This window comes from Microcaecilia unicolor, chromosome 1, assembly GCF_901765095.1.
Source record: "Microcaecilia unicolor chromosome 1, aMicUni1.1, whole genome shotgun sequence".
Classification (NCBI taxonomy): domain Eukaryota; kingdom Metazoa; phylum Chordata; class Amphibia; order Gymnophiona; family Siphonopidae; genus Microcaecilia; species Microcaecilia unicolor.
Window position 1 is genome coordinate 479,613,549 of NC_044031.1, and position 12,112 is coordinate 479,625,660.

Consider the following 12,112-nt stretch of genomic DNA (forward strand, 5'->3'; position numbering starts at 1 on the left):
TACCTCACTATCAAAGAAGTTTGATGTTTTTAGGTCTGTAAATGAGGCCATTGAAGGGCAATCTTTTGAACAGGCAACATCAAAACTAAGGCAGGAATGCATAATAAATGATTCTGAGGAGATGTGTTCTCAAAGTCAGTCAGAGAGAAATGAAACAAATTTCTTGGCAAAGAACAGAGGAAGGCGGAGCTATGGGAAAACTCCACCCAAGGGCAAGCTGATTTGCTACTCATGTGGAAAGGAGGGACATGTATCTAAATGGTGTAAGGAAACACAAAACACTCCCTCTAGCTCACCTAAGCCAATGGAACTAAAGAATTTTCAAACCAGGAAATGTATGAAGGACAAAGATAAACACAAGGGCTTTCTAATGGCAGAAAAATCTTTGACTATGGTAAATAATAATTCAAATGAAAGTACTTGGATTTTGGATTCGGGGAGCACATGCCATTTAACCAATTGTAAGGATTTCTTTCAGGAAATGTGTCCAGAGGAAGGTATTCTTAAAACTGCAAACGCAGGGACTGCTAAGATCCAAGCAAAAGGTATTGGATTCTTAAAATGCAAAGTGTCTAATGAAGTTAAAGAAATTCCTGTAAGTGATGTCTTGTATATTCCCCAAGCAGTTTGCAATATGCTTAGTGTATCTACATTAGATAAGAAGGGATTTGTGATTCATTTTGAAAACAGTAAGTGCACAATCTCTAAAAATGATGAAGTGTATGCTGAAGCTTTTATGCATAATGATGTTTATAAGCTGAACATTTCAGGTGAAGCCTCACATATGGCGCAAGTAAGGAAGAATGATGGTAAATGTAGTCCGGAAATCTGGCACCGCCGCCTGGGACATCGTGATTCTAAGGTGATCCAGGATCTTTACAGTAAGCAACTAGCCACTGACATTCAGATAAGTGCAGATGCTGGTAAAATGGAGAAATGCATAGACTGTGTTACTCAAAAAGGTGTGAGACCCTCATTTCCTGCATACACAGGAAATAGGAGTAATAAAGTGCTGGACTTAATACACAGTGACTTATGTGGACCGTTTAATATCCCATCATTGGGAAATAACAGATTTGTGCTAATATTCTTGGATGATTTCTCTAGATACTGTGTGGCCTATTTGCTGAAAGAAAAAAGTCAAGTCACAGACATGCTGAAGAAATACGTAGCCATGGTGAGAAATAAATTTGAAAGAAAACCAAAGGTTCTTCAGACCGACAATGGTGGTGAGTTCACTTCACAAAGCATGCGCACATTTCTAGAACAAGAAGGCATTCAGCATATCACAACAGTAGCTTATACACCAGAGCAAAATTCTGTTGCAGAGAGAAAATTTAGGTCAATTGTGGAAATGACCAGATGTATGCTGTCAGATAGCAATCTCCCTAAAAGACTATGGGGGGAAGCCATTCTCACAGCAGTGTACCTACAAAACAGAATGCCAACTAAAGGCGCTGAGCGCACACCACATGAGACATGGCATGGTAGGAAGCCAAACCTGTCACACATAAGAACATTTGGAAGTACAGCATATGCTCATGAACCAAAGCAAAGAAGGCATAAGCTGGATTCCACAACAGAAAGGGGCATTTTAGTTGGCTATGCTCCAGGACACAAAGGATATAGAATTTTGAATCTGAAAACTGGCATTGTTGGCATAAGACATGTTACATATTTTGATGAAAACAAAAGGGTTGATAAAGGCTGGATTATCCCAGATGAGCCTTATCATCCAGAATATGAAACTAGAACCATAATAGACATGCCAGTGTATATAAATGCCATACCAAGGCAGATGTCTGAAAGCAACTCATCTGTATCTAACGAGGAACAGACAGAGGAAGCAGACACAGAAAGGATCATTGAAGAAGACAGTACAGTTGGAGAAGGGGAATCAAATGGAGAAGAACTCTCAGATTTTGAGGATGCGGAAAGGTCAGACCAACCTGTTGTCAGACGCTCATCCAGGGAAAACAAAGGTGTTCCACCCCCAAGACTGTCTTACCTAACAAAGTCAGCAGAAGCTCAAGAGCCCTTAACATGGGATGAGATTGAGAAAATGCCAGCAGAAGAAGCTGCTGAATGGCATAAAGCTGCACAAGAAGAAATTGATGCATTGGATAAAAATAATACTTGGATTCTTACAAAATTACCTCCTGGCAAGAAAGCTATAGGATGCAAATGGGTATTCAAGTTAAAAAGGAATGCACAAGGAAAAGTGGAAAGGTATAAAGCCAGATTAGTGGCAAAGGGATATCTTCAAAAATATGGAGAAGATTTTGATGAAGTGTTTGCACCTGTAGTGAAACACACGACAATCAGAACACTTCTGAGCATTGCAGTCTCAAAAGGCATGCAAGTCAAACACATTGATGTGAAAACAGCGTTTCTTCACGGAGATATAACTGAAGACTTGTACATGGAACAGCCAACAGGTTTCATAAATACAAAACAAAGACAGCTAGTGTGTAAATTAAACAAAGGTCTTTATGGATTAAAGCAAAGTGCAAAATGTTGGAATGAAAAATTGCATGAAATATTGACAAATTTAGGATTTAAGCAAGGTGAAGCAGATAAATGTTTGTACACTAGGTGCACAAATGGACAATATGCATACATTTTAGCTTTTGTTGATGATCTGCTCATTGCAAGCGAAAGTGAGCAAGAGTACAAGGACATTGTAAAGTGTTTAAACCTCAATGTTGAGATAAAAGAACTTGGTAATGTGTCATACTATCTTGGTATAGAAATTGAGAAACAAAATGATGGTTCTTATCTTCTAAGCCAGAAGCAGAAAATAAATGAGCTTATTGAAAGTTTAGGTATGCAAGATGCCCAAGTTGTAAGCACTCCCATGATCACTGATTTTCTGAAGGATGAAACAGTAAGAGAACCTTTACCAGATAACATCCAATATAGATCAGCCATAGGTAAGCTTTTATATCTAGCTACCACATACAGGGCTGATATAGCAAATGCAGTAGGAATTTTGAGCAGAAGGGTCAGCTCACCTACCAAATCAGATTGGACTGCAGTTAAAAGGATGGTAAGGTATTTAAAGGGTACCATTGATTGTAAATTAAAGATTTCAGCCAATAGTAATCCAAAACTAATATGTTACTGTGATTCAGATTGGGCAGGGGATCATTCTGATTATAAATCCACAAGTGGATATGTGTTTATGTATGGAAATGTACAAATTTCATGGGCCAGTCATAAACAAAGTATTGTGAGTTTGTCTTCTACAGAAGCTGAATACGTGGCTGTATCGGAAGCGTGCAGAGAACTGATGTGGATTGAAAAACTTATGCTGGATTTTGGAATAGCTGAACAGAGACCAATCCAGATAATGGAAGATAATCAGAGCTGTATCCGACTGTCACAGAATGACAAGGTTCAGTCACGCACCAAGCACATCGCAACGAAATACCACAACGTGCGAGAGTTGGCGAAAGAAGGGGTCATCAGTCTACACTATTGTCACACCAGTGAGATGACAGCTGACATCATGACCAAACCGTTACCCAGAGAACATTTTGTGAATCTGCGTATAAAGCTTGGACTTTGTATGAATAAATAATTGCATGACAGTTATGCATGAGAAGGGGTTTGTTGGAATGTAATTGTATTTTACATGCATTGCCTGTCACCTATTATTTCTCTGTGATTACTCTGTGACCTCTGATGTGAATTACTTAGAGAGGTCACACAGCTATGTAACTTCCTGTGGGGGTTAGATGCAGCACATGCAGCACATGGAGCACATGGAGCTCATGATCTCTCCTAACCTGAGAGGATCTATGGTGGTGTGAGCATCCATTACCATCTAAGCACATGGAAGGAGCTGATAATACAAATGTATAGTAATATGTATATATAAGCCTGTCTGATTATAATCTAACTACAAACTGTGAGTAAACAGATGTTTTGTTACTTCAACTTTAAAGTGACTCAGCAGTGAATTATTCTGGGGTGAATGAGAGAGAGATGAAGAAAGAAATTAACATTTCTAAAGCTGAAGCTGTGTGTACTAAAATCTGCTAATTATTTACTACAAATAATCCAACAAATCTATGGTGCACATTCACTGTCAATTTCTTCCCTTGCACCCTAGCCAGCCACTCTTTAAAGCTGGAGAACAGTAGTTTCTTCCATACATCATCTCACAGCCATTATCACATGTTTTATCACAATGCCTAGCCCCTTCTGGTTGTGTGGTTTGGGTAAAGAAAATATATTTACAATCACACAGAACTTTCTACTGCATTGTTCTTTTGATCCACTCGTACCTCTTCTTCTAGAATTTCTCCATAACAGACACTCCAACCAATATGCAAACAGACCCAAGCACCCAAAACCTCATCAACATAAATCAAACTATCCTCCCCTCTTGTCCCCCATTTTACTAATGCCCTTTTCTGAGCTGCCTTAGAATACCACCAAATTTAGAACCCCTAGCCCTCCCTCCTCATAGCCATATACAGGGTCACTGATGCAACCCTTAGTGGCTCTCCTCCCCCACACCATATAAACCTCAGTAGTTTATCTTTTAATCTGCTACAGCATCCTTTTAGATATTGACAGGGCTTTAAACAGATGTCAGTCTTGGTAACATTTTCATTCTCATTGCATATATTTTTTTCAGTCCACAAAATAGTCTTGCAGATCTCCAGCTCGCCACTAATCTTCTGAAACGGGATATCGTAGTTAGCTGAATAAAGTACTAGCCAAAGCTGTTAAACTGAATCCTAAATATCTCAGACTTCCTTTAACTCAAGTAAATGGAAAAGACTCTGCAATGGCTCCCCATGTCCCCCTGTATGCAAGAAATATTCAAAGCTTCTGATCTGGAATAATTAACTTTAAACCTCAATACTCTCCCATATGCCTCAATCTCTTTCATCAAGCTGGGCAAGGAGATTCTGGGCTTAGTCACCATCAGCATCACATCATTTGCATATAAGCTAATTTTATATTCAGTCTCCCTTCCCTGCACCCCACAGATATTCACATTCCTCCTGATTTGCTCCACAACAGGGTGAACACTAAGGGGGTAAGGAGACACCCTTGCCACATACTTCACTCCAGTCTGACATAAATTGACATTGCCCCCATTTACCCTTCATATGTCACCCATATCCCCTTCTGCTTCTGATATGAGTTGATAAGAGGCACAGTTTACCAAGGGTCCTTTCCCTCCTTCAAGATGATTCTAGCTGATGCATGCTTGTGAAGTCCCATTTTGCCCGCCCTCCATTACAAAGTTTCCCCAAAGGAGGAATCACCATACTGTTGAATACCGTATAAAAGGAGGCAGAGAATCCTTCCGCCCCGGGGCAGTCAATCTATGCACATTTCTACTTTTTCTAGTGTAACTTCTCTCTCCAGTGCCCTGACCTCTTCTGGTCCCAGAACTGACAGCGGGGCACCTTGCAGGTACTACACCTCCTCCTCCAAACTCTCCCACCCCCACCTCAATATAACCCAAGGGGAAATTCCACAACACATGCTTCAGTCCAGGGCCGGTCTCCCATTCATTGCTCAAATCTTGGATATATACAAATATGCACATTTTAGACTTAGTCCTCTCTCTTGAACCACCTTCTTCTATTTTGTCATCCTTTTTTTTTTTACTATTCCTGTCTCTTGGTCGGACCGTTGTGGTCCAGTTTGTCCTATAATCTCAATTGGGATCATATTCGGACACCAAGTCCTCTTCAAAATCAAGACTTTTCTGTATGTTGACCCTCTTACCCTTCCCTCTCTTGGAGCGGTTTTCCCTAATGATTTCTATCATTGTCCCTCTCAGATCAGGCTCTGCGTTGGACCTCAAAACTTTCAGATGCTTTAGGAGTCTCTCTCACTGCTTTGTTCTATTGCGTGCTCATAAACATTCTTGGTACTATGAAGGTCTATGTCTTTTAAAGTGTCAATTGTGTCAGGCTGAGCACCACTGGATCAAAATGAAAACCCCTGCTGCATTACAGCTGTGTAGGGTATTAATCCGCAAACAACCCTTTTCCGGAGATGGGAAGGTGGTAGAACGAGAGGACATGAAATGAGATTGAAGGGGGGCAGACTCAAGAAGAATGTCAGGAAGTATTTTTTCATGGAGAGGGTGGTGGATGCTTGGAATGCCCTCCCGCGGGAGGTGGTGGAGATGAAAACGGTAACGGAATTCAAACATGCGTGGGATAAACATAAAGGAATCCTGTGCAGAAGGAAGGGATCCTCAGGAGCTTAGCCTAGAATGGGTGGCAGAGCTGGTGGTTGGGAGGCGGGGCTAGTGCTGGGCAGACTTATACGGTCTGTGCTAGGGCTGGTGGTTGGGAGGCGGGGATAGTGCTGGGCAGACTTATACGGTCTGTGCCGGGGCTGGTGGTTGGGCGGCGGGGATAGTGCTGGGCAGACTTATATGGTCTGTGCCAGAGCCGGTGGTGGGAGGCAGGGATAGTGCTGGGCAGACTTACACGGTCTGTGCCAGAGCTGGTGGTGGGAGGCAGGGATAGTGCTGGGCAGACTTATAGAGTCTGTGCCAGAGCTGGTGGTTGGGAGGCGTGGATAGGGCTGGCCAGACTTATACGGTCTGTGCACTGAAAAGGACAGTACAAATAAAAAAGTAGCACATATGAATTTATCTTCTTGGGCAGACTGGATGGACCGTGCAGGTCTTTTTCTGCCGTCATCTACTATGTTTACTATGTTTAGGGAACGTCACTATCTTTTTAATCATCATTTAAAACAAGCAATCAAATCATATTATTCATCCCGTATTCTTAAGGCTATTAATCCCTGTAGGAAGTTCTATCTTCCGGTCATTGTCTAAACCCCTGTCCCAGAGAGGTTACTTCATTAGCATCAGTGGAAAATTTCTTTAATTATTTTCACACTAAGATCTTAACACCAAGATCATCCTTGTAAATAGTCCATTGTCACACAGGGAAATCAACACTGTAGATCTACCCACCCAATCTACTCAACCTACTAGAGATCCTTCCTTAGGCATGTCTAAAAAGGCTTCAGTTCGTCCTTTATTGAAGGGGAGTGCTCTGGATCCTACTTGGGTTGTGCGCTGCAGGTGATTAGACAGTGGAGGAGAGCAGTTGCCTCTTATCCACTCCTTCCCTGCTATTGTAAAATATAGCTTGCCACCCATTACATTGAGCACATTATGAATGTGCGATTTATAAGTGTGCATAAATAAATAATTCCAGTTGTTCCAAGCCTTGCTCCTAGATTTTTGGACTGGCTCCTCGATCCTAAGAAAATTTATTGAAACCTGGGCTATAGCAACCTACTAAATTGGCTGAAATATGCAAGGCAGAACTGTGATTCCAATAGTCGGACAGATTTCTCATTGTACCAACTCAGCTTCATTGAGGGGAGATACATAAAGACCCCAAGAGACCAGAGCAGCAGCACTACCTTTTTCCTAAATATGCAAAAAAGAGAGGGACATGGAACCCTGGAACAGCATTATAGAAAGAGATTGGGGCATCAGGAATTAGAAGCAGTTAACTACATTGTTTGACATGTTTCCATACCATCATGCCTGTACACTGAGTTATCTCTAACAATCAGAAAGGTTCTCTGTAACCTGGACTCCATTTATCTATATGAGTGTGTACTTGAGGGCATGAGAGCTAGCACTGCTTAGTCAAGATCGGGAGGCGGGGCTGGTGGTTGGGAGGCGGGGATAGTGCTGTGTAGACTTGTACAGTCTGTGCCAGAGCCGGTGGTTGGGAGGCAGGGCTGGTGGTTGGGAGGCGAGGATAGTGCTGGGCAGACTTATACGGTCTGTGCCAGAGCCGGTGGTTGGGAGGTGGGGCTGGTGGTTGGGAGGCGGGGATAGTGCTGGGCAGACATATACGATCTGTGCCCTGAAGAGCACAGGTACAAATCAAAGTAGGGTATACACAAAAAGTAGCAAATATGAGTTATCTTGTTGGGCAGACTGGATGGACCGTGCAGGTCTTTTTCTGCCGTCATCTACTATGTTACTATGTAAATCATAGGCATGTTTCTTAAAAAAGCTTCATCCTTTACTGAAGGGGAGTGCTCTGGATCCTACTCAGGTTGTAAATCATCATCCTATTTCGACTTTGAAATTTCTGGCACAAATTTTAGAGAAGCTGGTGTTGGATCAATTATAGGATTTTCTGGAGCATAAGTATTTCAATATGGTTTTAGAACTATGCATTCAACCGAGACATTGTTAGTTTCTTTTAGATTTGATTCATGATTTGAACAAGGCGAATAATACCTTATGATATTCTTGTATGTTTCTGCAGCATTTGATACAATTCATCATGAAATATTGCTGAACAGGTTATATATTCAGGGTACAGTGTTGGAGCGGGTTCACTCCTTTCTGTCTTATATTTAAAAGTTTTTATTTATATTTATTATTATTATTTTTTTTTTTAGAGTGTTTATGGATGACAAGTCTGCATGATCTCTTATGACAACACGAGTCCCTCAGGATTCTGCCCTTTCTGCGATTTTATTAAATTTTTATTAGATGCTGATCTGTAGTGTAATCATGCTTGGGTGTCCATTATCATCTTTATGCTTATGATATTCAGTTTTATTTTCCGATGCAGCAGTCAGTTCCTGATACTTTGTCTTTTCTGATGATGTGCTTTCAAAAGCTAAGTGCCTGGTGTTATGCCAACAGATTAATGCTGAATCTAGAGAAAATTTAGATTGTGTTTCTATCAAATCATTTTGACTCTGGGTTTTGGCCTAGTGCAGTGAATTTTGCTGGTACTGAAATTACAATTATTATTACAGAGTGTAAGTACCTAGGGTGTAATCTTGGACTCTAATCTATCCTTTAAGTATCCCATAAAGCTTATTATAGGCTGAGATTATTAAGACGCTTGAAGAAACTACTCTCTGAAGTTAATTCTCGGACTGTTTTGCAGACTTTGGTGTTAACAGTGTTGGATTACTGTAACTCTCTGTACTTGGGCCTCTCACATTCCCTGCAAATTGTACAAAATTCTGCCATCAGACTCTTGGCTGGTTTGTCTACTTTTAACCATATCTCTCTTACTTTAAAGAATTTGCACTGGCTTCCAGTGTACTGGTGAATCAGGTTCAAGGCTTTGACTCTGATTTTTAAAGCCTTGAGGGCTGATGCTTTCCCCTCACTGGCTGCTTCTTTTAGCTTTTATTACCCCTGTCATAATTTGCGTTCTATTGATAAGTGCTAATTGGGTATTTCATCATTTAAGCATGTCAGGCTTGTGGCTAATCAGTCTGCAATGCTTCAAATTGCTGGCGCCTCGATTTGGAATACCTTGCCAGTGGAAATGGGAGTGGTATCGTCAATTCTGCAATTTAGGAAACAGCTTAAATCACTCTTTTATTCAGGAATTTGAAGTTGTGTTGTAGGAGGCTGTTCACTGTAAAATGTTAGTTGTTTAGATTTGCATTTTAGTATGTATGGTTTCTGTGTTAATGACTACGTATGATCCTGTATTGTACACCGCCTAGCCCTAGGACAAATGGATAGAGTGGTTTATGGTGAAGAAATAATCATGTCTTCCCCGCAAAATTAATTTCCTGAAAAAATATCTTCCCCTTCACATTCAAAATCCCCGCTCCAAGCAGCATCTTCTCATCTTCTTCCTATGCTCAAGCACCCTTTTTATATTTCCATTCCACACACATAAATTAGGTAGTGGCTCTCTCCCTTCAAAGTCAGAACAACAGAACTCCCCCTTAACCCCAAAGAACACAAATATCCTTCAAGATCTTCCCACTTCCACCCCACTCCTGCATTCCAAGATCTCTTCAAGGACATCTCCACAAAATTTAACATGTCGAACCCAGCAGGCACTCACTGAGAAGGAAGCTGTACATTAGGCAAGCTTACAGAAAATCCCTGGCTTCCACCTTTGCTGTTCCCTTTCTGCTTCCCTCTCCCTCACTCAATCTATCCACACACTCACCCCAGCACATGGCTCACATAGCTCATTCACTCCCTTACTTCATAATACTCCCTTCCACCTCCTTCCCTTCCCCATTCTTCCTCCTCGCCAGCTCTGCTACAATATATCCCCTCAAAACCACCCACAATTGTCCTCTCATCCCCCTCCGAGGCCAGTACCAGCCAATGTGTGAATTATCCAATTTGTCATTTATATCTCCCCCTTTTAACCCAAATTATTCCACCTGTAAAGACTGCCCTCCATCTTCCCCTTCCTCTCACTGTACTTAGACTCCATATCTCTTCCTCCAAAGTCCTGTGTTGCTACTCTACACCATTCATGCCCCACTCTCTTCATGTTCCATGTGGGGCCCAGTCATCTAACTGTTGTCAGGGATGGTCTCGGCAGTCTTCTTCCACCTCCAGGTACCTGCTACTATCTTATAAATAGCCTGAATAATTTTGATGTCTCCCCTAATTTCTCTTGCTCTCTCGGCCACTCCTCTACTTTCCATCCTGTTTACTACAAGGCTGCCTTGACCTCCTCCAATTTACTAATCCACAAAGAAACTCCATTTTATATGAAGAGAGCAGTAGGACAACAAATGCAACTAACTGCCAACAAGATCCTAAAGCACCCAGAAGGGGGGTATTTTTTTTGTGGTGGTTGGGCCAGTAACCCCAGTGGAACCAAGGAAATGGCAGGGTAGAGCAAGAAGGGCAATACTACCAACAAGTTGGGATACAGAACCAGAAACACTGTGCAAACAAGAGTGATTTTATTTTTAATCCCATACAGCAAGGGTGTCCAACCTCTGCCCTTGCCAGGTAAGGTTTTCAGGATTTCCACTATGAATATGCATGAGATCCATTTGTATACAATGGAGGCAGTGCATGCAAATAGATCTCTTAACATATTCATTGGGGAAATCCTGAAAACCTGACTGGATTGCGGCACTTGAGGACCAAGATTGGACACCCCTGCCATAGAGTATAACAAAATATCAAGTATGCAATTTCAACTGTTTATTCTATTATAAACAGTGCAAATACAAGGATATTTTTCATGTATGAAAAAATGTTAAAATGCAAAAAAAAAAAACAAAAAAAAACTTCTTTAGTCACACATGCTTTAAAAATTACATATAAGTTACATGAACATATTTCTGAATATCCCAATAGAATATATAGGCATACAATTTTGCAATATGTACAAATTAATATATACCTGTTCGTTTCCAAAGACAATATCTCCGAATGCATATCTTCCTGATGAGCAAGATGTGTCTAAAAGATAAAAATGAAAATATTTCAAGCCATGACACAAAAGTATCTAGCAAACAATCTTATGTTCATTCAAATACTGCAGCAAAATGGCTAACACCAAAACGTTAATAGAGAGACAAATCTGGACTCAGAGCTTAACAAATGCTGAGGTCCTGTGTTCCAGTCACTGGTTCTTAGCCATTCTGTTACACCAACTTCTTCAGAGATACTGCCTTCAACCACATCAGTCTGAGGTCCACAGCATCTCAGTCAGTCATTATAATTATCTCAGTTTTATTAGCAGCATTATTCTGGTGTTTGCCATTTTGCCAAGTGTATTTGAATGAACATAACTTCTGCCAGAAGGCCTTTTATGATTAATCAATAAATCAAATCAGACATGGATAACTAGATATTTAAATAAGTCTAAAAGAACATATTCCAAACTGGATGTACATATGTAGGAGCTGCATTTGTTTCTCATTTTGCATTCCACATAGAAATGCTAATTCCTATACACAGATTGAGACAAGGAACAATTTTTCTTTCCCATTTAAGAGATTAATTCACTTTCCCTACAGCAAACAGGTTTAAACTAAGTTGCCAGTGTGGAATCTCAAATATCACCTCAATCTATTCTCTGGTCCTGCCTACTAATATTAGGATGCAGGCAGAAGGATGGACACGTACTCCCCACTACAAAGTAAAGAAAAGAATGTGTGAACACCTAAAAATAAATTTCAGGTACATAAATGATCTTACCAGCAGTAAGGTGGCATTGAACTGCTTTAAAACACAGTTTTCCCCTCTCTCTACTGGTGAGTTTGGAATCTGGAAAAAAATGGATTCATGAAGTATCTCACTCATGTAAACAATAAGTTTTAAAAGTACATGCTAAACTTTAAA

At 40.7% G+C, this 12,112-nt stretch overlaps 1 protein-coding gene and 1 long non-coding RNA gene across 3 annotated transcripts in view; one reads left to right on the forward strand and one right to left on the reverse strand.

The window, feature by feature from the left end:
* TRAPPC8 (trafficking protein particle complex 8) overlaps window positions 1-12,112 on the reverse strand; it is a 378,205-nt gene that overhangs the window by 47,873 nt on the left and 318,220 nt on the right. For both annotated transcript variants that reach the window (XM_030213866.1, XM_030213855.1), the window contains 2 exons: window positions 11,969-12,037; window positions 11,169-11,227 (listed from right to left, as the gene is read on the reverse strand). In XM_030213866.1, coding sequence (XP_030069726.1) covers window positions 11,169-11,227; window positions 11,969-12,037 — 128 coding nt within the window. The remainder of the gene's footprint in view (window positions 1-11,168; window positions 11,228-11,968; window positions 12,038-12,112) is intronic.
* On the forward strand, window positions 3,665-10,837 carry LOC115477192. Its single transcript, XR_003943291.1, has 3 exons — window positions 3,665-3,677; window positions 7,585-7,588; window positions 10,740-10,837. It is a non-coding gene; the product is annotated as an uncharacterized LOC115477192 (long non-coding RNA).